At 45.4% G+C, this 25,279-nt stretch overlaps 1 protein-coding gene and 1 long non-coding RNA gene across 6 annotated transcripts in view; one reads left to right on the forward strand and one right to left on the reverse strand.

Moving 5' to 3' along the window:
• The window catches only part of LOC138738983 (uncharacterized), a 31,365-nt gene extending 21,652 nt beyond the window's left edge, over nucleotides 1-9,713 (reverse strand). Inside the window, exons 1-3 of the long non-coding RNA XR_011341925.1 lie at nucleotides 9,620-9,713; nucleotides 3,294-3,694; nucleotides 1,422-1,530 (exon numbers count right to left, since the gene is read on the reverse strand). This is a non-coding gene — a long non-coding RNA (uncharacterized lncRNA). The remainder of the gene's footprint in view (nucleotides 1-1,421; nucleotides 1,531-3,293; nucleotides 3,695-9,619) is intronic.
• ace2 (angiotensin I converting enzyme 2) overlaps nucleotides 1-25,279 on the forward strand; it is a 144,684-nt gene that overhangs the window by 5,051 nt on the left and 114,354 nt on the right. For 2 of the 5 annotated variants that reach the window (XM_069890268.1, XM_069890267.1), the window contains exons 2-6: nucleotides 619-880; nucleotides 9,481-9,639; nucleotides 12,862-12,955; nucleotides 22,028-22,171; nucleotides 22,255-22,367. In XM_069890268.1, coding sequence (XP_069746369.1) covers nucleotides 619-880; nucleotides 9,481-9,639; nucleotides 12,862-12,955; nucleotides 22,028-22,171; nucleotides 22,255-22,367 — 772 coding nt within the window. Of the gene's footprint in view, nucleotides 1-618; nucleotides 881-4,106; nucleotides 4,383-9,480; nucleotides 9,640-12,861; nucleotides 12,956-22,027; nucleotides 22,172-22,254; nucleotides 22,368-25,279 lie in introns of those variants that run through there. The other 3 variants (XM_069890270.1, XM_069890271.1, XM_069890269.1) reach the window with 3 other exon arrangements.

The raw sequence follows: 25,279 nt of genomic DNA on the forward strand, positions 1-25,279 counted from the left end.
TCTCTCCAGTGTCCTTTTCCATTGATCCAATGTCAATTCTTGTCTATCTTTTGCTTTTTATGGACCTGACGAAACTTCATATCCCCTTTTACACTACTGGCATATTTCATCTTTCTCTCCTTATTGCTCTTTAATTGCCTTTAGGTTGATATTTACAAGCTTCCCTATTCCTCTTGCTCTCCATGAATTTCTGCAATATTTTACGACCTCTTTAGCTTTGGTGCAGTCTTTGATTTTGCTTGTCCACCTCAGACCACATCTTGCCGTGAACGGGTCCTGTGCCTTCCGAGTTTATCTCCGAAACTCAGCCACTGCTGATCCATCTTATTGGTGCTGGGGTTGCTTCCGATCACCATCAGCCAGCTCGTCCCTCTTGCCTCTGTAATCCCCTTTATTGCACTGGTATACAAACTGCAGAATGAATTCTATCATACTCTGTTCACTGCTTTCTAGGGGTTCTTTTCCTTCAGCTCTCTTATCAACTCTGCTTCATACACAACACGCAATTCAGAATTGCTATTTCCATTTCTTATCACATCAGAACTTTGTTTCCTCACTGCAGCTTGAGGGCACATTGAACCGATTATATTCTGTGCTTTTTTTCTCTCTTGTTCAAAGGCCATTGCGATACAACCTGATTAAGCAACGGTGCTCGGACTGCTTTGGCTCAGTTGGGAAAATTGGACCTGCAGAGAGGATGTTTCTGCGTGGGCTATGGGCTCTGAGCCTCACTGCAGTAACATTCTCCCTGACTCTTGACGATGAAGCCAGGGAGTTACTGAGGAAGTTTGAAATGGAGGCTAAAAAGTTGGTCTACAAGTCTTCACTGGCATCATGGAACTATAACACAAATATCACCGATGAAAATGCAGAGATGATGGTGAGTGTTCTGACAGGCATTGCTGCAGGTTTTAATCATGGCGAATGGTTTGGAATGTATTGTTGACCATTAATATGGGAGGTTTCGACGCTACATTTTATCACCCGCACATCTCACTATGCTGGTTTTAGTCTCTCCATTGCTAGACCCTAAATCATACTGATCTCTACCTCACAATTCATCCTATCCATGAATCCATCTGAATGTCCTTCATATGTTGCAATAGTACCTGCCTCAACCACTTCCCATTCAATACATCCACTATCGGGTACCTGTTAAATGTCTTCCCTCTCACCTTCAACCTGTATTCTCAAATTACCAATTTCCCCTGGGAAGAAGTCTGGGCTAAAGACTTGTGTGTTCATCCGATCTATGCCCCTCATGATTTTGTACACATCTATGAGATCACCCCTCATCCTCCCTGTGTTCCATCAATAAAGCCCCAGCTTTATTGAACCTCTCCCTACAGCTCAGGTTCCCGAGTCCTAGAAACATCCTTGTAAACCTTCTCTGCCCCCGCTCCAGCTTGACGACAACTTACCTGCAGCACGGTGACCAAAACTGAACACAATGCACCAAGTGGGGCCTCAGCAACATCTGGTACAGTATGACTGAAGCATGACCTCCCAACTGCAATGCTCCTCTTTCATCTGTGAACAAAGAAATGGAGCAAGTGAGAGCAGGAGTTGCTCATTAAGCCTTTGGAGAACATTCTGTTCACAGTGAGGCAGCTGGCCAAGACACTGAGTTCAATCCCTGCCCTGGGTATCCTAAGTTTGCACCTTCTTCCTGTGACCTGTGTGGGTTTCCTCCAGGTACTCCAGTCTCTTCCCATGTCCCAGAGATATGTGGGTCGGCAGAAAAATGGGTAGTTGTTCATGGCCCCAAATGCAGGTAGATGGCAAACCATTAAATAGGGAGCAAAGGGAGGTGCAAGAGTAAAACTGGGATTTTGTATATGGGTAAAACACAAAATGCTGGAGGAACTCAACAGGTCTCATGACGACCATAGGAGGAAAAGATATTGAACCAATATTTTGGGCCTGAGCACTTCCTCAAGGGTCTAACAAGAAGTCAATAGGTTGAGCAACATCAGAGGGAGAAAAAGAATGATTGATTTTTCAAGCCAGAACCCTTTATGGGGACTGACATTTTCAGTTTACTCTAGCATCTCCTGTCTCTTATGTGTTGTCAAAGTTCTTTTGAAAATTCAATTAGAACAAGTTTGCTGATGACACAAAGATAGGAGGGGCTGTGGGCAGCAAGGAAGATTTTCACAGCTTGCAGAGGGATCTGGACTAACTGGGAGACTAGGCCAAAATATGGCAGATGGAATTTAATGCAGACAAGTATGAAGTGACGCATTTTGGAAGGACATACACAGTAAATGGTCAGGCACTGAGGAGTGCGGAGGAACAAAGGGATCTGGGAATACAGATACATTGTTCCCTGAAGATGGCGTTGAAGGTAGACTGGGTTGTAAAGAAAGCTTTTGGCATCTTCACCTTTATAAATCAAAGTATTGAGTATAGGAGTTGGGATGTTATGTTCATATTATATAAGACATTGGTGAGGCCAAATTTGGAATATTGTGTGCAGTTCAGGTCATTTAACTACAGGAAGGATATCAGTAAGGTTGAAAGAGTGCAGAGAAGATTTACTAGGATGCTGCCGGGTCTTCAGAAGTTGAGTTACAGGGAAAGATTAAACAGGTTAGGATTTTATTCCTTGGAGTGAAGAAGAATAAGAGGAGATTTGATAGAGGTTTACAAGATTATGTATAGACAGAGTTGATGAGACTTTTTTCCTCTTCGATTGGAAGATAAATATAAGAGATCATATTTTTAAGCTGATAGGGAAAAGATTTAGGGGAAACATTAGGAGAAAGTTTGACAGGTCTCATTTTTCATCCTGCAAGGTGTCTAGCCACCCTCCACACCAGGCAAGCCTGGTGGGGAACCAGTTGTTGATCACCCAATCATGTTACAGGTAGTACTGGGTTACTTGGTACCTGTAGCACTCCAATGAATGACCTGACTATGCAGGACATGGGGATAGCGTACACAAGGAGAGCGGTGGATTCGAACAGGAGTCACTATGGCTGTGATAGCATTGCGCTAACTGCTACGTTAACCATGCTCTCCCTTACCATCTGCCTCTGTTATAAAAATATTCAAAAACTGATTCACTGCCCTTAGAGAAATAGAAAACTAGCCTCATATCTGTCTTAAGTCAGTGCTTCTCCCACAAGAGGAAATGCCTCTCCTCATCAACACCCTGTTAAGCCTCTGGCAAACAACTGGTTTTGTCTTCTCTTCTGAAGGTTGTCACTTTGACTGTACCTCTGATGCACTCAGCTTCCCCTGCCCTGCCCTGATGGGCAGGGTTGAAGTTAGGAACTCATCATAATTACCTCCACCACCTTTCAAGCTTCAGCGGAGATTTCACATGCTCACAAGCCTTGCCTTGCCAAAAGCAAGACCTTTGTGTAGTCTCTTGGTGGCATCTCAGCAGCTGATATCCTGGAGGCTCTGGTCTGGGATGGATCAATTAGTCAAAGACTCGATCACTTTGAGTAGCAATTCTTTCAGCTGGAACTGACCCTGTCCCTGCCCTTCGTGAGGGTCTCCTCTTGTCTTGGTTCGAATTGCAGTGGGCTTTAGGGCAACTGGGCCACAGGTGACATTGACAGTATTGACCAATCCACGAACATTGTGAATTGTTAGACCTCCTCACACACTCTGTTCCCTACTTGTTCTTTAACCACAGATATTCTGTTGCTCCTTGGTTTTCAGCTGCTTGCAATTTGTTGTCCTGATAATGAGAGATGAAATGATAATGAGTTTATTGGCATGCGCACTGTACAATGCACATGGGCTGCAAAATTTTTATAGCTGAACAGATATCTGTAAAGAAAATCTATAATAGAAAACTAATAGAATTAAATCAAAATAGACCATAATATATGATAGATAATGAATAGTCACAGTAATTCTGGTGCAAAAAAAAGTGATTTGTTTTAACACTGGTTTTGTGGTGTCAGTGCAGTCCCTGATTAGTGTAATAAGGGAAGGTTCAAGGGCTTGATAACTGTTGGAAAGAAATTGTTCTTGAACTGAGAGGAGCTGGTCTTCAGCCTTCTGCCTGAAAGTAGCGGTGAGAAGAGGTTGTTGCCAGGGTGATGGGGGTCCTTTATGATGTTGGCTGCCTTCTCGAGGCAGTGCCTCACATAGATGTCTACAATGGATGGGAGGTCAGAGCCTGTAATGGACCTGGCTATGTTTGTTACCTTCAGTGTTCCAGGGTACTCAAATTGCTCGATTTTTTTTTTCTTCCTTGTGATGATATTTTCCTAACCAGGGTGGTATTTACCATAGTTTCCCATTCTTGTCAAACTGTCTCTGTTTCTTCAAGACTCTCCTCACAAGTGTTGATGATAACAGAGTAAACATACCTATGGCGCAAGTCAAAATGAAGCAAATGGACATGAGGGCTGCAACAGGTCAGTGGGTGAGGGTCTTTCTTCATGCATAAGAGGATGGGCTGTGGCTGTTGGAGGTTGATGATCTCAACCCCAGGAACCTGGGTCCAATCATCTTCAGCTGTTTTACAAATGACCTTCCTTCTATCATAGTGGGAATCTTTGCTGACAATTCCACCACTTTCAATTCCATTCACAGCTCCTTCCAGGTAAAGCAGGCTAGTCTTCCTACAGCATGGCTGCTTTTCCAAGGCTGCAGGAAGAGTAGACGAAGCTGATTGAGGGGAGGGAGGTGAGGGTGGCCTTCTGTGATGATCTGAGTTGCATTTCCAACTCAGTGGTTACCGCAGCAGCATTGCAGCTCGAGAGAGGTTCAACCCTGACCTCTGGCCCTATTGGTGTGGAGTTTGACTGTTCTCCATGTGCCACTCCCCCCCAAAAAAAAACCCCGGCCCTCACCCAAGTGTCCTTGTTTCCTCCCACATCCCAAAGAGCCACTTAGCTTAGTGTAATGGAGAATCATAGTCACCCAGTGTGGAAACAGGACTCCCGGACCAACTTGTCCATGCCAACCAAAACGCTCCACCCACATTAGTCCCACCTGCCAGCAAATCCCTCCAAATCCATCCTAATTTTGTACCCATCCAAATGTCCCTTAAACATTGCCATAGTACCTGCCTCAACCACGTCCTCCAGCAGCCTGTTCCATACACCCACCACCCCTCAGGTTCCTGTAATATCTCTCTCTCCCCTCACCTTACACTGATGTCTTCTGATGACTAATACCCCTACTCTGGGCAAAAGACTTTCTGTGTTCACCTGATCTATTCTTGTGATTTTATACGCCACTGAGATCACCCCTCATCCTCCTGTGCTCCAAGGAATAAAGCCCCAGCCTGTTAAACTTCCGAGTCTTGGCAACATCCTCATAAATCTTCTCTGCACCTTCTCTGGCTTGACAACATCTTTCCTGTGGCAATAGTGGGGAAGAGATGGTGTACATGAGAGATAGAATGGGTTAAAGGAGAATAAGGGAGAATGGGATTGATATGATTTCTCTGCAGACTGGCAGAGACTCAATTAGGAATAAGGGAAGGGAACGTTTAAGGTGGCAAATCACAGAGGTATCTGGATCATTAACCCACCAAAGTCTTGGAAATGGTGGCACTGCCGCTGGTGCAGACCAATAGAATGGGGGACTGGAGACACAGCACTCCCCCATGGAGTCCTAGTCCAATTGCTGTTGGCTCAGAACAGACTTTAAACAGCCTGTTAAAGGCTGTGACCATGGGGTCTGGGCTCAGATGGCAGCACCTATGATTGGCAGCATCCACAAGGGATTGCAGACTCCAGGGAAGTGGAGCACTGGTGCAGGGCACCTGAAAACTAGGAGATCAGCCCCTGTTTGAGGTGGAGGAGACAACCCACGGGACAATGGTCATAGTGGCGGACCAGTGAGGGGCTCAGCAGCTGAAGAACACACAGGTGGCAGCGGGCTGTTGGTGACTTGAGGCAAGGAACCCATGCAGGCTGTGGGTTACTGGAGACAACAGTTAAAGGATTCACACCGGGCTGCAGACAGCTGGAGACTGGCTGAAGGGGCACCAGGTATCTGAATGGGATCTGAGAGGGGGATGAGGGCGCTGAAGGGTTCCTGATCGTGTTGGAGGTTCAGATTTGGAGCTCGGGTTGCCGATGGTTTGGACTGAACTCTGTGTGGCTACGGACTCTGTGAATCCATGGACACTTGGCAACTCTGGGGAGGACTCTCTTTCTCTGACTGTAAAAGGTGCCCAGCAATTTCTGCTGATGGTGAATCTATCTGTCTTACAGAAGACTAAAGGGAATTTCATGTAATATTATGCTGTTTTTATTACATGACAATAAAGAAATGTTTATGGTTTTGGCCTGGTTCCCAGGAAGTTGTTGACCTCTGTCCCACCCTCAGGCAGGAGAGAAATTCCAGTCAGCAAAATATTGAGCTGTTCTCGGCAAAATCAAATCTTTACAGTGTGATGGTGTCATACAAATCCTGTAAATGAGTATTGCAACTGATCATAAAAAAATCACAGCAAAGCAATAAATTATGTAATTCCAATATATTATTGGAAAGTTCAGAGGAACAAAATTAATCTTGAGTTGGTGAGACAGGGTTTAATTACCAATAAAGCAGTCAGCAAGGATGTCATGGGTTCAGAATCATACATACATACATACAGACAGTCATAGAGCATGGTAACAGGCCATTTCAGCCCACAAGTCCATGCCGCCAAATTATCCCAAATTAACTTCCACCCCTGGCACGTTCTGAACAGTGGGAGGAAACCAGAGCCACTGGGAAAACCCACGCAGACACAGGGAGAACATGCAAACTCCTTACAAACCCCATACCCAAGCACTGGGGCTGTAGCAGTGTGGCACTAACTGCTATACGAGCCCCAACTAACATGTCTGACTAATCCATCAAGTTTATCAAAGAGGGAATTTTGTGTGTTCATGAGGGATGGGTGTAGATGATGTCATCTACATGGCAGATAGTGCGGCCTTTGACAGAGGAAACTTAGTCCAATAAGGATGTAATTTGGTTCGAGATCGTCCTGGTTCTGAATGGAGGGCTGTGTTGTGGTGGAAGCCTGTGAATGTTGGTATACCACAGGATTGGTGCTGAGACTGTTTTGTATGTTAACAAAGTGGATGTGAACATTTCAAGTTTATTATTTCTTGATTGTACATTGTTATGGAGTCCAGAGGACCCCAAAACCCAGCAGCAAACAAAAGTAGTTTTTAATTATTATAGAACAAGAAAACAGAATTGAACTTTAACTTATTACTTAACCTACCTAACTACTTAATTTCCCCTCTAAAACTAAGCGCAGGTGTGTGTAATATATATTTAAGATTAGAAAAGTTCTCTGAATCACAGTTCAATCTCACTGGTTGCAGGCAATTCTTATACAGTGCACAGAAGTTAGCATTAACAAAGTTCACCAGTCTTTGGTGCTTAACAGGCAAATGGTTACCACTCAGGAAGGTTCTTGCTGGTTTTCAGAGAGACATTCCTTTTCCAGGACATCTGCAACTGATTCCTTCTGAATCAGTCTTGCTGACAAAACTTGGCCCCTTCAGGGTTCTCCAGATGATCCTCTTTCTTTCAGGTCACCTTTCAGACCGCCAGTCTTCTCTGTTGACCAAGCAGCCCTCCAAAGTTTGCCATCTTGTCCCTCTGGAATAGATTTCTGTCTCTCTCCTCTCTGTTTCACACCCTCCCTCTCTGAGGGCAAAACTCTTCTCCTCTGTCTGCAAAGATCACATGTTCTCCCAGGCAAGCTGCTGTCGATACTTTGTTGCCTCCTGCAAAAAGCATTCTGCAAAAGTCCTGCAAATATTCTGTGTTTTAAAATGTGTGTGTGCAAACTGCTTTAACAATTCTTCCCAAACCACCTCTAAATACTCTGTCACAACATATACAACCAGATGGAACAGCTTTTCTCTGGATCATGGTGCACACATGTACACACACAATACACTACACATAGTAATCACATACATAACACTGCACAACAAATATTTTCAAAAGGTTTGCTTCCTGAACAAAATTGGGGAGTATGATAGACAACTTCAAGCTGAACACAAAGATAATTTCAGATTGGCTGTATCACATAGGAAGCCAGAGAAACATTAAATCAACTTTGATTGAATTCAGCATGTTTAATCACATTGTATTAGTTCAACTGACCTAAAGACGTTTTGCCGCTGACACAGACATTGTCACAATGTCCTGGTGAAATCTTTCACCATGTTACTCACTGACTGAACCAAGATCAGCAGGTGCGAATATCAAAAATTAATTTTTAATAATATATTGCACTTCATGGTTTTGTACACTTGAAGTAGACTTAAAATGTGACTGGAAATCACTAAAATTATATATTTTAAAAAGGATATGTGATAGGAAAATTTCAAGGTGAATTTCATGATCAGTAGCCCAAAATCCATAAAATACACCCAAAAGTGTTCAGGAAGAAATGTCCTCATTGTCCAGTGTAATTACATCTATACATAAATGTATGTTAAAATAAATATGGATAAATATTTTGAGATGATTTACTTGGTTACAAGAAGCTGTTCATCAATCTCACATCCTACAGGATGAAGCCATTTCCCAGCCCCACAGTCCTGATTTTAATGCTCCTGTACCTCCTTCCTGATGGTAGATACCGTGCTAGATGGAAAAGGCCCTTAATAATTCTTTGAGCTCCTTTTAAGCAATGCTCCTGTTGTAAATGCAGAATGGGGAGAACCCAGATATCATGGCTGCTTTGATGATATAGATTTCCGGTCCGATGCTTTGCAGCTACCGTTCCACACAATGATGCAGCCAGACAGGACTCACTCACTCTTGCTCCTGTTAAGAGGGAGGACAGTAGTCTTGTCCTCCTGAACTTCCTTAGCAATGTTAGGCGCTGCTGTACCTTTCTAGCTAATGAGGTGACATTGTGGGTCCAGGATAGATCATCCATGAAATGCACACCAAGGAAATAGGGATGCAAATAAGAATAGGATATTCACCAAGTGGTGGGGCATTATGGAACAGAGAGCTTGTTGGTAAAAGTTTCTGAAGGTGGCAGCAATGCAAAACTTTAAGAAGTCACATGAACTACATTTAGCTGGGCCCAAAATTCCAGACCAGGGAGATTACCAATATTTTATAACAGATGAGACCTGAACCAGAGTCCTGTGTGAAGGTCTGGTCCCCACACTTCAGGAAGGGCGCGATTGCACTGGAGAGGGTGCAGATAGGATGAGGATAGGTTTGGAGTGTCCCAGTTATGAGGAGAGAATCCATATGGAGGGGGTTTCCTATCCTCTGACATGAGGCACATGAACTGGTCAGGCAGTAGAGATTTGGTTTAATCTGGGCATAGCGTTCAACACGGACATTGTGGAGCAAAGGACCTGTCCGTGTGGTGAACTTCTTTTGTGTTCTAGGTTCTGTGGTGAGCTATAGAGTTATTGTCAGGTGAATGACCTTTGATCAGAGCCACCATTACAATGTAAATCCAATCGAATCTTTCTGTGGAAGATTTACGCTCAAATCAGTTCTCAATTTTATCTGCAGAATGCAGCAAGTGCTGAGTGGACTCGATATTACCAACAAGTCTCTGATAATTCCAGCAAGTTTGACATCACCAAGATAAAGGACACAGCACTCAAGAAACAACTGAATATGCTTCAAGACAAAGGATCAGGGATCTTACCCCCAAGCGATTTTAACCGAGTAAGTTACAATCTCCTTTAAGGCATTAAATGAGTTCCATGAAGCGGTTGTGAATGTAATAAATACAGCTGCCTTGAAATGATCTTCCCAGTAATTATTAACTTATGTCAGTGACCATTGGAATTCTGTTTTAGCTGCCAAAATCAATACAAAGCAAGGTGGTGCTGTGAGTAAACCAGTGACTCATAAGTCCAGAGACCCAAGTTCAATCTTGACCTGGGTGCTATCTGTGGTGGAGTTTTCATGTTTTTCCCCTGACCCATCAGTTTCCCAGCAAGTACTTTGCTTTAGATAAATTAGACACTGAAAGTGCCTGAGTAGGAGGTCAAAAGTTGCTAGGAAGGGGACCAAAAGGGCCTGTTTTGTGCTGCTCTGTAATGTTGAGATTTCAGCACAACAGCTGAGAGTCATCTTCCAGTGGGAGTAAAATTGTAAGTGAAGACTGGAGTCACCCCCAGTGGGGGTCATTATTAGTGAAGAATGGAGACATCCCTCAGTGGAGGTAATTGTTAGTGAAGACTGGAGTCATCCCCAAATGGGGATAAATATTAGTGAAGACTGGGGTTATCCCCCAATGGGGGTAATTGTTAATGAAGACTGGAATTATCCCCAAGTGGGGGGTAATTGTTAGAGAAGACTGGGGTCATCCCCCAGTGGGGGTCATTATTAGTGAAGAATGGAGATATCCCTTAGTGGGGGTAATTGTTAGTGAAGACTGGGGTCAACCCCCAGTGGGAGTAATTGTTAGTGAAGACTGGGGTCATTCCCAAGTGGAGGTAATTATTAATGAAGACTGGAATTATCCCCAAGTGGGGGTAATTGTTAGTGAAGATTGGAGTGATCTCCAGTGGGGGTAATTGTTAGTGAAGACTGGAGTGATACCCCCAGTGTGGATAATTGTTAGTGAAGATTGGAGCAATCCCCCTTCTCTGAGCTCTCTCCAATGCAGCACAATTTTTTTAAATAAGGAACCCATAACTGAACCTTATACTCCAGGTGAGGCCTCACCAATGCCTTATAAATCCTCAACATCACATCCCTGCTCATATCCTAGTCCTCTAAATATCAATGTCAACATTGCATTCACCTTCTTCATCTCCTGGAGGTCAACTTTTCACATATCCTGCAAGTCCCACTGCACCTCCAAATTTTCAGTTTTCTCCCTATAGAAATAATTGTCTAACCCAATGGTTCTCAACCTTTTTCTTTCCACTCACATACCATCTTAAGTAATCCCTATGCCATCGGTGCTCTGTGTTAGTCAGGGATTGCTTATAGCAGTCTGTGCGTGAGAAGGGAAAGATGAGAACCACTGCTCTACCCTTTTATTCCTTCTTCTAAAGTGCATGACTTTACACTTCCCAACATTGTATTTCAGTAGCCACTTCTCCTCATCTAGCTGTCTCTCTGCAGCCTCTTTGTTTCCTCTTCATTACCTGCCCCTCCACCCATCTCTATCTTATTTGCAAACAAAGCCATTTATTCCAAAATCCAAATCATTAACATACAACATAAAAAGGGGCCTCAACACTGACCCTAACACCACGGGTAACTAATAGCCAACCAGAATAGGATCCCCTGATTCCCACTGTCTGATACCTGCCAATCCGGCAATACCCGACCCATGCTACTGTGTTTCCTGCCATTCCATGGGCTCTTGTGTTGTGAAGCAGCCTCGTGTATGACACTTCGTCACAAGTCATTTGAAAGTACAAATATACAGCTTCCACAGCATGTCTAGCCCTCTTGCAGTTTCCTCAAAAAATGGCAGTAAATTTTTCAGGCAAGATTTTCATTGACGGAAACCATGGTGACCTGGCGTGCACCTCCAGGTTCTCCGTAACCTCATCCTTGGCAATCCATTCTAACCATGTCCCACCAATGAGGTTCAGCAAACAGGTCTATAATTTCTGGTCTGCTGCCTCTCTCCCCCTTTTAAATAGTTGAGTGACCATTGCAATTTTCCAATCCAGAATCTCTTGGTTCCTGGAAAATCATTACTAGTGCCTCTCCAATCTCTAGAGCTACCTTTCATCAATCAAGGGCGCATTCCATCTGGTCTGGGAGACTTATCTACCCTTCGACCATTTAGTTTGCCAAGCACCTTCTTTCTGATGATTGTGACTCCACTAACCTCTCTTCCCTGACAACCTTGAAAGTCCAATGTACTCCTAATATCTTCCACAGTGAAGCCTAATCTAAAATACACATTCAGTTCCTCTGTCAGTTCCTTGTCTCCCATTCAAATTTCTCCAGCATCATTTTCTATTGATCCAAAATATACTCTTGCCTTTTTTAACTCTTAATATACAAAAAAAGTTTTTATTATTTTTTTTATATGCTCACCTCCTTCCAAATGACTTTTTTTAGTTGCCTTCTGTATTGCTTTTAAGTACTTCCCATAGAACCACAGCACATTACAGCAGAGAAAACAGGGCCATTTGACCCTTCAAGTCTGTACTGAACCATTATTCTGCCTAGTCCCACTGATCTGCACCCAGTTCATAGCCCCTCCATACCCCTCCCATCCATAATATTACATTTAGACATACAGCACAGTAACAGGCCATTTCAGCCCACAAGTCCAATTTCTCAGATCCCTCTGTTCTACTGCAGTCCTCAGTGCCTGACCATTCACTGTTTACGACCTTTCTTGTTTGTCCTTTCAAAATGCAACACTTCACACTTGTCTGCATTAAATTCCAACTCCCATTTTTCAGCCCATTCTTACATTCCTTCTTGCATTACTCAATCTGCCTGTCCTTCCACACAAACTCCCTACCACCTGTCCATACTTTTGCTCCAACCGACCCTCTGCCTCTTCACTTTGGTTCCAACTCCCTTGCAAATCTAGTTTAACACCGCCCCCCAACCCCCAATAACATTAGAAAATCTCCCTGCTAGGATATTTGTTCCCTCGAGTAGTGGTTCTCAATCTTTTTCTTTCCACTCACATACCACTTTAAGTATTCCCTATGCCATTGGTGCTCTGTGGGTAAGGGATTGGTTAAGGTGGTATGTGAGTGGAAAGAAAAAGTTTGAAAATCACTGTTTTAATCATCCCTAATTGACTCATTATGTGCAAGGTTTCATAACTCCAAAGGAAATGGGCCAATGACAATTTTTCTTAATCAAAATATTTCAGTAACCATTGGGTCTAGAGCAGTGGTTCGCAACCTTCCCTTCCCAAAGCAGAAGGTAATGTCCATATTTTTATTACAGCTTAATGATATTCAAAATGAAATGAGCACCATATACAGCACAGGGACCGTCTGCCAACCAGGACAACCCTCTGACTGCATGGAGTTGGAGCCAGGTAACCGAAGCCTCAGAGACCAAACTCTTTCCAATGTGCATGCGTGCACACACACACACACACACACACACACACACACACACACACACACACACACACACACACACACACACACACACACACACACACACACACCTGCTCACACTCATTTGTTGTTGCACACACACATACATGTGCACGCAAATGGCTGCTCATACTCATATATGCGCTCACACTCATACACGCACACTCACATGCAAACGGATGCTCACATTCATAGGCATGCACATGCGTGCGTGTATACACACTTACATTTATATACTGATTTAAATAGCAGAAATGGGATTTGAATCAAAATAACGTTTTGTGTGTGTGGTGTGGTAGTGCTTGGGCAGAATTCTTCTGCTGTCTCCAACTATACAGTTTGAGCAATTAGCTGGCAGTCTTGCCGAGTGGATTTTCTCCTAATTTGTTCATTAAAAGTTTAACCAGTTTAAAAGTTTAATCAGTTCATCACTGATTAGGTCGGTGGTGGGATGTTGTAACTTTTCAATGGTGTCTCAAAGGCCTGAGAACCTTGGGCTCACCATCAAAGAGATGGAGTGGGGGGGGGGGTCTTTGGCACATTGTTAGGGAGCCAGTTCGTGAAGCATCCCGGGATTTCTGTTCATTGCTTTGCTATCTCATCATCCGGATAAAGGACTCGCATTTTGGACTCTCGTTTCAATGTGGGGAACACAGGATGGAGTGCTCTGAGGAAGACTGAGTTAACCTGACTTCCTCTCCTGTTGTGGATTAGTATTTTATACAGTGGTCTAATTTTGTTTGTTTTTTGTAAATATGCCAAACCCATCTCCCAAAAGACCTGGGTATTGCATAAGTTGCACTAGGCCAGTGACTTCAATGATGCCAGTGGCCAGGAATTCTTTTGAATGACTGGAAGACATAAATGTGGTCATTGCTCTGCTATTCAGTAAGGTCAAGATTGATATCGCTGTGGACCCAGCTCCACTTACCCACCTGTTTCCCATAATCCCCTGTTCTTCAAAATCGATCTCACTGTTTCCTTGGGCAAAAAAATTCACTACTCTCTGGGAGAAGCAATTCCTCCTTCTCTAATTCCTAAATCAACCCTGCTGAAATCTGAGGACACATCCCAAGTTCAAATCAAGTTTATTGTCATCTGATTGCACAAGTCTTTTTCTTTGGCTTGGCTTCGCGGACGAAGACTTATGGAGGGGGTAAAAAGTCCACGTCAGCTGCAGGCTCGTTTGTGGCTGACAAGTCCGATGCGGGACAGGCAGACACGATTGCAGTGGTTGCAAGGGAAAATTGGTTGGTTGGGGTTGGGTGTTGGGTTTTTCCTCCTTTGCCTTTTGTCAGTGAGGTGGGCTCTGCGGTTTTCTTCAAAGGAGGTTGCTGCCCGCCAAACTGTGAGGCGCCAAGATGCACGGTTTGAGGCGATATCAGCCCACTGGCGGTGGTCAATGTGGCAGGCACCAAGAGATTTCTTTAGGCAGTCCTTGTACCTTTTCTTTGGTGCACCTCTGTCACGGTGGCCAGTGGAGAGCTCGCCATATAACACGATCTTGGGAAGGCGATGGTCCTCCATTCTGGAGACGTGACCCATCCAGCGCAGCTGGATCTTCAGCAGCGTGGACTCGATGCTGTCGACCTCTGCCATCTCGAGTACTTCGACGTTAGGGGTGTAAGCGCTCCAATGGATGTTGAGGATGGAGCGGAGACAACGCTGGTGGAAGCGTTCTAGGAGCCGTAGGTGGTGCCGGTAGAGGACCCATGATTCAGAGCCGAACAGGAGTGTGGGTATGACAACGGCTCTGTATACGCTTATCTTTGTGAGGTTTTTCAGTTGGTTGTTTTTCCAGACTCTTTTGTGTAGTCTTCCAAAGGCGCTATTTGCCTTGGCGAGTCTGTTGTCTATCTCATTGTCGATCCTTGCATCTGATGAAATGGTGCAGCCGAGATAGGTAAACTGGTTGACCGTTTTGAGTTTTGTGTGCCCGATGGAGATGTGGGGGGGCTGGTAGTCATGGTGGGGAGCTGGCTGATGGAGGACCTCAGTTTTCTTCAGGCTGACTTCCAGGCCAAACATTTTGGCAGTTTCTGCAAAGCAGGACGTCAAGCGCTGAGGAGCTGGCTCTGAATGGGCAACTAATGCGGCATCATCTGCAAAGAGTAGTTCACGGACAAGTTTCTCTTGTGTCTTGGTGTGAGCTTGCAGGCGCCTCAGATTGAAGAGACTGCCATCCGTGCGGTACCGGATGTAAACAGCGTCTTCATTGTTGGGGTCTTTCATGGCTTGGTTCAGCATCATGCTGAAGAAGATTGAAAAGAGGGTTGGTGCGAGAACACAGCCTTGCTTCACGCCATTGTTAATGGAGAAGGGTTCAGAGAGCTCATTGCTGTATCTGACCCGACCTTGTTGGTTTTCGTGCAGTTGGATAATCATGTTGAGGAACTTTGGGGGACATCCGATGCGCTCTAGTATTTGCCAAAGCCCTTTCCTGCTCACGGTGTCGAAGGCTTTGGTGAGGTCAACAAAGGTGATGTAGAGTCCTTTGTTTTGTTCTCTGCACTTTTCTTGGAGCTGTCTGAGGGCAAAGACCATGTCAGTGGTTCCTCTCTTTGCGCGAAAGCCGCACTGTGATTCTGGGAGAATATTCTCGGCGACACTAGGTATTATTCTATTTAGTAGAATCCTAGCGAAGATTTTCTTACATTGGAGAGCAACGTGATTCCCCTGTAGTTTGAGCAGTCTGATTTCTCGCCTTTGTTTTTGTACAGGGTGATGATGGTGGCATCACGAAGATCCTGAGGCAGTTTACCTTGGTCCCAACAAAGCTTGAAAAACTCATGCAGTTTGGCATGCAGAGTTTTGCCGCCAGCCTTCCAGACTTCTGGGGGGATTCCATCCATACCTGCTGCTTTGCCACTTTTCAGTTGTTCGATTGCCTTATATGTCTCATCCATGGTGGGAACCTCATCCAGCTCTAGCCTTAGGGGCTGTTGAGGGAGCTGGAGCAGGGCGGAATCTTGGACTGAGCGGTTGGCACTGAAAAGAGATTGGAAGTGTTCTGACCATCGGTTGAGGATGGAGATCTTGTTGCTGAGGAGGACTTTGCCGTCTGAGCTGCGCAGCGGGCTTTGGACTTGGGGTGAGGGGCCGTACACAGCCTTTAAAGCCTCGTAGAAACCCCTGAAGTCGCCAATGTCCGCGCTGAGCTGTGTTCGTTTGGCGAGGCTAGTCCACCACTCATTTTGGATCTCCCGGAGTTTGCGCTGAAGATGGCTGCATGCACGACGGAAGGCTTGTTTCTTCTCTGGACAGGACGGCTTTGTAAGGTGAGCCTGGTGGGCAGCTCGCTTCTTTGCCAGCAGCTCCTGGATTTCCTGGCTGTTTTCGTCAAACCAGTCCTTGTTTTTCCTGGAGGAGAAGCCCAGTACCTCTTCAGTGGATTGCAGTATGGTAGTCTTCAACTGATCCCAGAGGGTTTCAGGGGACGGGTCCGTGAGGCGGGTTGCAACGTCGAGCTTTGCTTTGAGGTTTGCCTGGAAGTTTACTCTCGCTTCGTCTGACTGCAGGTTTCCAACATTGAACCTCTTTCTGGGGGCTTTATTGTTCCTGGGCTTTGGCTTGAAGTGAAGGTTGAGCTTGCAGCGAACCAGCCGGTGGTCAGTGTGGCATTCCGCGCTAGGCATGACCCTGGTGTGGAGCACATCTTGTTTGTCACTTTCTCGCACCAGGATGTAGTCCAGGAGGTGCCAGTGTTTGGATCGGGGATGCATCCAGGTGGTCTTAAGGCTGTCCCTCTGCTGAAAAAGGGTGTTTGTAATGACAAGTCGCTGTTCTGCGCAGAGCTCCAACAGGAGGCGCCCATTGTCGTTGCACTTGCCGACGCCATGCTTGCCCAGGATTCCTGGCCAGGTTTCTGAGTCTTTGCCGACACGAGCGTTGAAGTCGCCCAGGATGACAACCTTGTCGGCTGTAGGGGTACGTTGGATGAGGTTGCGCAGGTCGGTGTAGAACTTGTTCTTTTCTGCTGGTTCCGCCTGGAGGGTTGGAGCATAGACACTGATGAGGGTGATGTTCTCCAGACTTTGGTACAAAAACATGCATATGCTCCACCAATACACACATACATACAAACAATATATACATAGAACATGAAGTCCAAATGTAGACCTACAGCACGGTAACAGGACAATTCAACCCTACGAGTTGATGCTGCCCAATTTACACCCCATTAACCTACACCCCGGTACATTTTTGAATGGTGGGAGGAAATCAGAGCCCACAGAGAAAACCCATGCAGGCACAGAGAGTGAATATGCAGCCTCCTTACAGAAATATTGTGTAATAAATGAGTTTTGGATGAGCAGTTCCTTTGGTCGTTCAGCATTGTCACTGCCCGTGGGAAGACGCTGTTCCTCAGCCTGGTGGTGCTGGCTCTGATCCTCCTGTATCTATTTTCCTGATGGGAGCATCTGAAAGATGCTGTGTGCAGGGTGGAAGGGGTCCTCAATAATTTTGTGCACCCTCTTCAGACAATGATTCTAGTAGATCATGTCGATGACCGGGGTGTTGGGGGGGGGGGGAGACTCCAGTCTACTCTTATGGTCCTGTGGACTAAATTCTGATCCATTGCTCTGCAGCAACTGTGCCCCAAGGTGATGTAGCTGGTCAGGACACTCTCTATAGTAGGTTGACATGTTGGTGGCCAGTAGCCTTGTCCGCTTCAGTCTTCTCAGAAAATGTAGTTGCAATTGCACCTTCCTGACAAGTGAGGAGATGTGGAGTATCCACGATAGGTCACTCCAAGAAATAACTTCTACTCTCTTCTCTCTCCACTACCGAGTTATTGATGTATAGTGGAGAGTGGCTGTTCCTGGTCCTCTAGAAGTCCACGATCAGCTCCTTTGTCTTGTCCCCATTGACACTCAGTTTGTTATTCTTGCACAGATTTTCCACCACCTCCTCTCTGTAGTGCATCTCATCGCTGTTATTGATGAGACCAAAAACTGTTGTGTCATCTGCAAAAGTGATGACTCTGTTGGAGCTGGATCTGGCGATGAAATCATAGGTCAGTGGTGTGAACAGGAGTGGGCTGAGCACATAGTCCTGTAGTGTTACCAGTGCTCGATGTCCCAGTGTTGAGTCCGTTAGTTCTGGTCAGAGTTAAATTCCATCTGCCACTCCTTAACCCACCTTTCCAACTGATCTAGATCCTGCTGTGAACTTGGGTATTGGCCCTCACTGTCTATGTGGTGCATTCCAAAATTCTACTCATCATGTTAATTACATTGCTATCCAAATTATTAATATAGATGGCAAACAGCGGTGGACTCTGTGGCACACCCTCCAATCAGAGAAACATCCCTCACTACTCCCCTTTGCATTCTTCCACTGAGCCAGCTTTGAATTCAATGTCAGCTCACCTCTAATTAAGTGTGATTTCACCTTCCAGACAAACCTTCCATGTGAGACCTTGTTAAATCCTTACTAAAGTCCGTAAATAGAGCATCCACTGCCCTGCTCTCATAAACCCGGTTTGTCACCTTTTCACAAAACTCTATCAGATTCGTGTGACTCGATCAGCCACATACGAGTCCATTCTGACAACCTCCAATCAGTCCCTGATGTTGGGAGATCCTGTCCCTCAAAATCCCCATCACTGATGTCAGGCTCTCCGGCCTGTCGTTCCTGCTCTTTCTAAATAACATCTCCAATTGCCATCTCCAGTCTTCCAGCTCTTCACCTGAGGCCAATGATAATGTAAATATCTCAGCAAGAACCAGCACAAGTTCCTCCCAAGCTTCACACAAGCTACAAGAACGAACATCACCAGGCCCTGGGGATGTGTCCACTTTAATACACTCCATAGCTGCAATGCCTCCTCCCTGGTGGTTCCAATGTAGTTCAGCAACTCGGCACTCATTCCCTCCCAATTCCTTGATTTCCATAATCTCCTCCACATTGAAGACTGATGAGAGGCATTCATTCACCATCCCACACTGTTGACCTTTAATGGGAACCATTCTCTCCCTAACCACTCATGACTCTTAATATACCTGTAGAATCTCTGGGAATTCTTCTTAATCTTGCCTGCCAGTTCTATCTCATGTCCTCTTTTTACCTTCCTGCTTTCTCTCAAAAACAAACTCTTCCATTTCCCGTACTCATCAAGGGATTCACTTGATCTGAACTTTTTAAATCTGATGTAAACCTTCCTCTTTTTCCTGACCAGATCCTTGATCTCCCTCATCATCCATGGTCCATTCCCTCCTTGTTTCCAAGTCCTACCCATGTAGTTTCACTGGACGATTCCCTCCTCTAAGCACTGTTATGTCCTCCCTCATCAAAAGGCAATTCCCCCCCCCAACCCCGGCTGTATCTCACGCCTGTAGCATCAGTATCCTGTCCATCTTGTCCTCATCTCCACTGTGTTTCTGTTCTGACCATCACTTCTTCTTCGCTTGAGACCATCCACACTTGTTAAGCCTCTTACATTAAAATAAATGCAAGTTAACGATCTGCTCTTTCCTGTGCTTTGCTTGTCCTGTCCATTAAACTTGTTCTCATTGATTACAGATTGTGCCCCCAACATCTCCTCTGCTTCATCTCTGCTCTGGGCCCCAGCCCCTTGCCAATCTAGTTTAAATCATCCCAAGTTGCACTAGTGAATTTCCCTGCCAGAAGATTGGTTCTCCTCTGTTTCAGGTGCAACCCATAAACCCATATAACAATTACAGCACATAAACAGGCCATTTTGGTTCTTCTAGACCACACCAAACTAAGTCCTCTCCTCTAGTCCAACCTACCTGCCCCCTGCCATTTCTTAAATGGCAAAATGGACCCTTCTCCTGGAAGCTCATTCCACACAGCCACCCCTCTCTGAGTGAAGAAGTTCCCCCTCATGTTACTTCTAAACTTTTTCCCCTTAACTCATGACCTCTTGTTTCAATCTCTCCTTCCCTCAATGGGAAAAGCCGATCCACATCCACTCTATCTATCCCTCTCAAAATCTTAAATACCTCTATCAAATCCCCTCTCAATTCTACACTCCAAAGAATAAAGACCCTCTTAACAGGTTGCTTTTGCCCCAGAAAGTAGGTTCATCAAGGAAACCCCCTAGTGTACATCCCCATCTCCAACACTCACTCTAGCCACAGGGTAGAAGGGTATGAATTCACTGGCCTGCAGGGCAGACAAGCTGGACGCAGACGACCCACTCAAGGACAATACACAAAAGTGCTGGAGACATTCAGCAAGTCACTATAGGAAATAAAGGGCCTGTTTCAGGCCTGAGCCTGAATGAAAACTTGGATGGCCAGTGGAGGAAGGGGCAAGGGGAGGATCACAGGCTAACAGAGAGGAGGATAGAAGAGAAAAAATGGAGGTGATGAGGGAAAGGGTCCAGGAAATGAGATAGGGGAAAAGACTCGGGAGGGGTTAACAGAAATTGCTGAAGTAGATATTAGTGCCATCTGATTGGAGAGTGTAAAGGTTAAAACCTTGTGTTTTTACTTCTTAGCTAATTTTATGACTATCCCTTTAAGAAGGTTTGTTGTTGTAGTGTTACCATAGTTTCTGTGACATCATATGTTGTAATATCTGGGCGTATAGGGAGCTTGTGCTTAGTCTTCGAAGAACCATGGAGTAGGTGTAAGCATTGAAAGAAATTTCTTTGAATTCATCTTATTTTGTCTTCATCATCTCTTTTATCATCTTATGTCGTTATGTTTTTAAATATAACCGAATGCTTTGTTTGTCCATCGTTATGAAAATCTTGATGCAGTTATTAAAAATGTTTATCTGTTTATATGAATGAATTAAAGCTATTTACAGCTGCATCTACAGAGTTTGATTTATTGGATTAATAAGATAGTAATTAGGAATTCTGTGAAGATGATCGTTTTGAAATTGGGAAATACAAGGGATTGGGAAGTGTTGTCTACAGAAAGTCAGAAAATATTTCTTCTGAAGAAATATTCTTCCAGTTTGCGGGTGGCCTCAGTTTGGCAGTGCTTGGGGCATTTTGGTGTTGAAATTGTGTAGAATTAACATAATTTGCTATTCGAGGGACCTTGCTGTTGCAATGGACAGAGTGGAGGTAGTCCCAGTCTGAATTCTGTGGAAAGCGGAGAAGGGAGGAGAATGAAACCTGTCTGGTGATGAGATCACGTTGTACGTGGCAGAATCGTGGAGAATAATGTGTTGGACGTGGAGGTTGGCAGGGTGAAGGGTGAGAATAAGCGGAATCCTGTCCTTGTTAAGTCAGGGGGTGGGAAATAGAGGAGATGTAAGTAAGGGATGAGTTGATGGTGATAGAGTAGAAGCCACGTTTTCTGAAGGAGGACATTTTCTATGTTCTGGAATGGAAAGCATTTTGGGAGCAGATCTGATGGAGGTATTGAGGGAAAGGGATAGAATCCTTACAGTGTGTGAACCAGTGTAGTCAAGGTTGTTGGGAGCTGGTGGGCTTATAGAAGATGTTGGTAGATAGTTTGTCTCCCGAGATGGAGACAAAATGATCGAGTTACTGGAAATTGACCTATTCAGGCAGTGTGGTTAGTGTAGTGGTTCACTCAGCGATATCACAGTGCCAGTGGCCTGGGTTCAAATTCACTGCTGTTTGTAAGGAGTTTGTACATTCTCCCCATTTATGGGTTTCCTTTGGGTGCTTCTGTTTCCTCCCTGCAATGAACTGTAATTCACTGTCTGTGTGTTGTTCTGATGACTGGCTCCACCCTCACCTTCCCCAATATAAACCCTGGTTTTCCTGCCTTACCTCAAATTCACCTGATGACTATTGTGTCTACTGGCCGTTGATTGAAGGCGATTAAAAGTGCGCTTGTACTCCATTTGTCTGAGTGCAATCAGTCACGCTGCACTCCCACTCATTAAAAATGTAGAGGGATTGTTGGGGTATTTGAGGAGAAATGACCTCATGGGCTGTTACCATGGTGTAAATCGAAATTCAGGAGCAGCCTAGAGACCCTCGCAGCTCAGTGAATGCTCTTTAGTGGACACTTCCTGATCGTGCACCTCCTAATGCTCTCACTTTTGTTCAGGGCTGACGATGGTAATGGCTCAGAGCAGAGACTACAAGGAGAGACTTTGGGCCTGGGAAGGCTGGCGGGTCAATGTGGGGAAGAAGCTGAGGCCACTCTATGAGGAATACACTGTCTTGAAGAACAAAGCTGCCCGAATGAATGGTAAGCAGTCGAAAAACATCACTAGAAAATGCAAATACTCGGTTGATTATGCACTCAGTGACCATAGTGGTTCCTCTCTGCAGGTTACAATGACTACGGTGATTACTGGCGACAAAACTACCAAACCACCGGCACAGTACAATTTGCCTACACCAGGGATGAACTGGTGACAGATGTGGAGCAACTGCTCAAAGAGGTTCAACTCATCTCCTCTGCCGATTCTGTCCTCATTCATGTCATGGCACCCGCCTCTCCCAAGGCTTCTGGTCATTGTGTCACTTGCTTGTGCCTGTCCATAAAGGCTGGTGACCTTTCCCCCAGACTAGAACCTGACCACCAGGGTGGAGCGGCTGCAGGTTAACTCAACATAAAGCGGAACCTTTGGCTGAGATTATAGGCAGAGGTCCGATCCACCAGCTTTGGTGTTAAGCAGGAATGTCTGCAGACGCTGGGGTGGAGGGTGACACACAAACATGCTGGAGAAACTCAGCAGGTTATGCAACATCTGGAGGGAGTAAAAGGTAACCAGAATTTCGGGCCTGGACTCTTCGTCAAGGAATGAGCAAAAAAGGTGTGGGGAGGAGAGGGCAGGATGGAGGAAGGGGCAGTGTCTGTAGTATAGGCTGGTAGGTAAGAGGCCATTGATGGATATGGGAGGGGGGAATAGAAGAGAAAGAAGCTGATAAGTGATGGGGAGAGGGAAGGGAATGGGGCTGGTGAAGGAAAGGAGACCGAAGGTTAGGGAAAGAAAATGGCGGTGCACTGAAGCTGAAGCAATGGCAGTGCTGCTTCTGGTGTGATCCGGGAGAGCAGGGAGCAGAGTCACAGCGCTGCTCCAAAGGGTTCAACTGCCCAGTCCCACTGCTGCCAGCTCCAAACAGGCATTAAATAGCCTGTTAGAGGAGCCAATAGTGTTTTTTTCAAAAACTCAAATCCTGCAATCTTTGCCCAAGATGAAGGCACTTGTGCTCAGCAGTGACCACAAGGGGTGCAGACTCTGGCAAGCAGCAGTGGACTGATGCAGCGAGCCAGACACGGGAGAAAGCCCCCTGTTGAGAAGGAGAAGCAGAAGAAATGACCTACAGGACACTGACCGTGGCAGCGGACTAGCGAGGGACTCAGTGGCTGAGGGACGCGCATGGGCTGCTGGAGCTGACTCATGAGAGTCAGATATCAGAGCCGGGATTTGAGAGAGTGTCGAGGGCAAGAAGGGCTCCCGAAAAGCATCGGGTGCGGAAGGCTTCCTCATCATGTCGGAGGTTGGGATCTGGAGCTCGATTTTCCGATGGGTTGAACAGGAATCTGTGCAGCAGCAGAGGCTGGGGGAGCACTGGAGCAGAACTCAGAGGCACTTACTCTTTTACTGGACAGGCTGGCAGGTGACAGTAATGGTCACTCTCTGCCTGCCTTACCATATCCAGAAGGAAATTTCATGCAATCTTACATATTCTGTGTTATTACTGTACATAACAATAAAGAAATCTTGAATCTACAGATTTCAGATTTATTGTCAGAACATACATGACATCACATACAACCCAGAGATTCTGTTTCTTGCAGGCACAGTAGTGCAAAAATAAACTACATAGCGAAAATGTTAAAAAATAAAGAACTGTAAACAGATAGGAATGCATACAAACTGTATATAGAGAGAATTAAAAAATTCAATAAAGTGCACAAGTAAGAGTCCTTAAATGAGTCCCTGATTGAGTTTGTTGTTGAGGAGTCTGATAGTGGAGGGGGAGCACCTGTTCCTGAACCTGGTGGTGTGAGTCTTGTGGCACCGATACCTCTTTCCTGATGGCACCAGTGAGAACAGAGCTGGATGGTGTGAATCCTTGATGATTGCTGCTGCTTTCCGCCGGCAGGTGGGGAGAGTTTTGCCTGTGATATCCTGTGCCCTGAGTTGTGTCCATAACTTTTGGAGGGCTTTACGCTCAGGGGTATTGGTGACCTCATATCAGACCATGATGCAGCCGGTCAGCATACTTTCCACCACACCTCTGTAGAAAATTGCCAGGGTTTTGGGTGTCAAACTGAATCTCCGCAAATTCCTGAGGAAATCAGAAAATGGATTGAGTGGAATCTGAAGTAGTCGATGTCAATGCCATCTGGTTGGAGAGTGCCCAGAGAGATTATAAAGTGTTGCTCCTCCAATTTGGCAGCACAAGAGGCCAGGGATGGAGATATTGCTGTGGCAATGGGGAGTCGAATTGAATGGCTGTTCTGTGCTGTTGCCATGTCCAGTCTCCCCAATGTAGAGGCGACCATAACTGAAGCACCGGATGCAACAGATGACTGCTGTAGATACACCAATGAAGTGTTTCTTCAATTGGAAGGACTATTTGAAGTTCCAAACATTGGTGAGGAAGCCATCAACTTTTCCCTGCTTTTACACTACCCTTCTGGTGATGCATTCACTTCCCACAGTGGTTCAGCTTTGTGCCTGGATTCCTCTGGGAATCTGGCCAGGGGCATTCCTCACATTTCACCACACCTATACAAGGCAAAGAAAAACTGTGGAATGATTGGTTGGCATTGACACAAAGCAGGTGAACACAGAACAACTCCCTTAATCTCCAGGTCCGACTATCACAATTCCTCAGTTCTGAAAGAAGCAGGCCACACTTTAATCTGCTCCAAGGCTGTTGAGACCCCTTTGCTGGTCATTCTAATAATATTCAGCACCTCACCACTCGTTTCCTCCAATTTGTCATCCATGATCTCTTCCCTATATTAATTCAAGATCCTGCCCACCTTCTGTGGCTCCGCATTAAGATTAGTCCCACTTTATTGGGGACCATTTCTCTTCCTGGAGACCTTTTCCATCTTAACATACCAGAAGAATCTCTTGGGATTAAACAAGAAGGTCTGCAGATGCCGGAGTCAAGTTCAATACGCAAACATGCTCAACAACTCACACGGCATCCACAGGAAGATAAAGAGTCTGTCTATTTTTGACGAAGGGCCCAGGCCCAAAACATTGGTCATCCTTTACTTCCTGGGGATGCTGCATGACTTGCTGACTTTCTCCAGCATGTTTCTGTATTGATTCTGCTCTATTCTGCCTGTCACCTCCATGTCCTGCCCTCTCTGGGTCCTCCTGAT

Source organism: Narcine bancroftii, chromosome 7 (assembly GCF_036971445.1).
Source record: "Narcine bancroftii isolate sNarBan1 chromosome 7, sNarBan1.hap1, whole genome shotgun sequence".
Lineage (NCBI taxonomy): Eukaryota > Metazoa > Chordata > Chondrichthyes > Torpediniformes > Narcinidae > Narcine > Narcine bancroftii.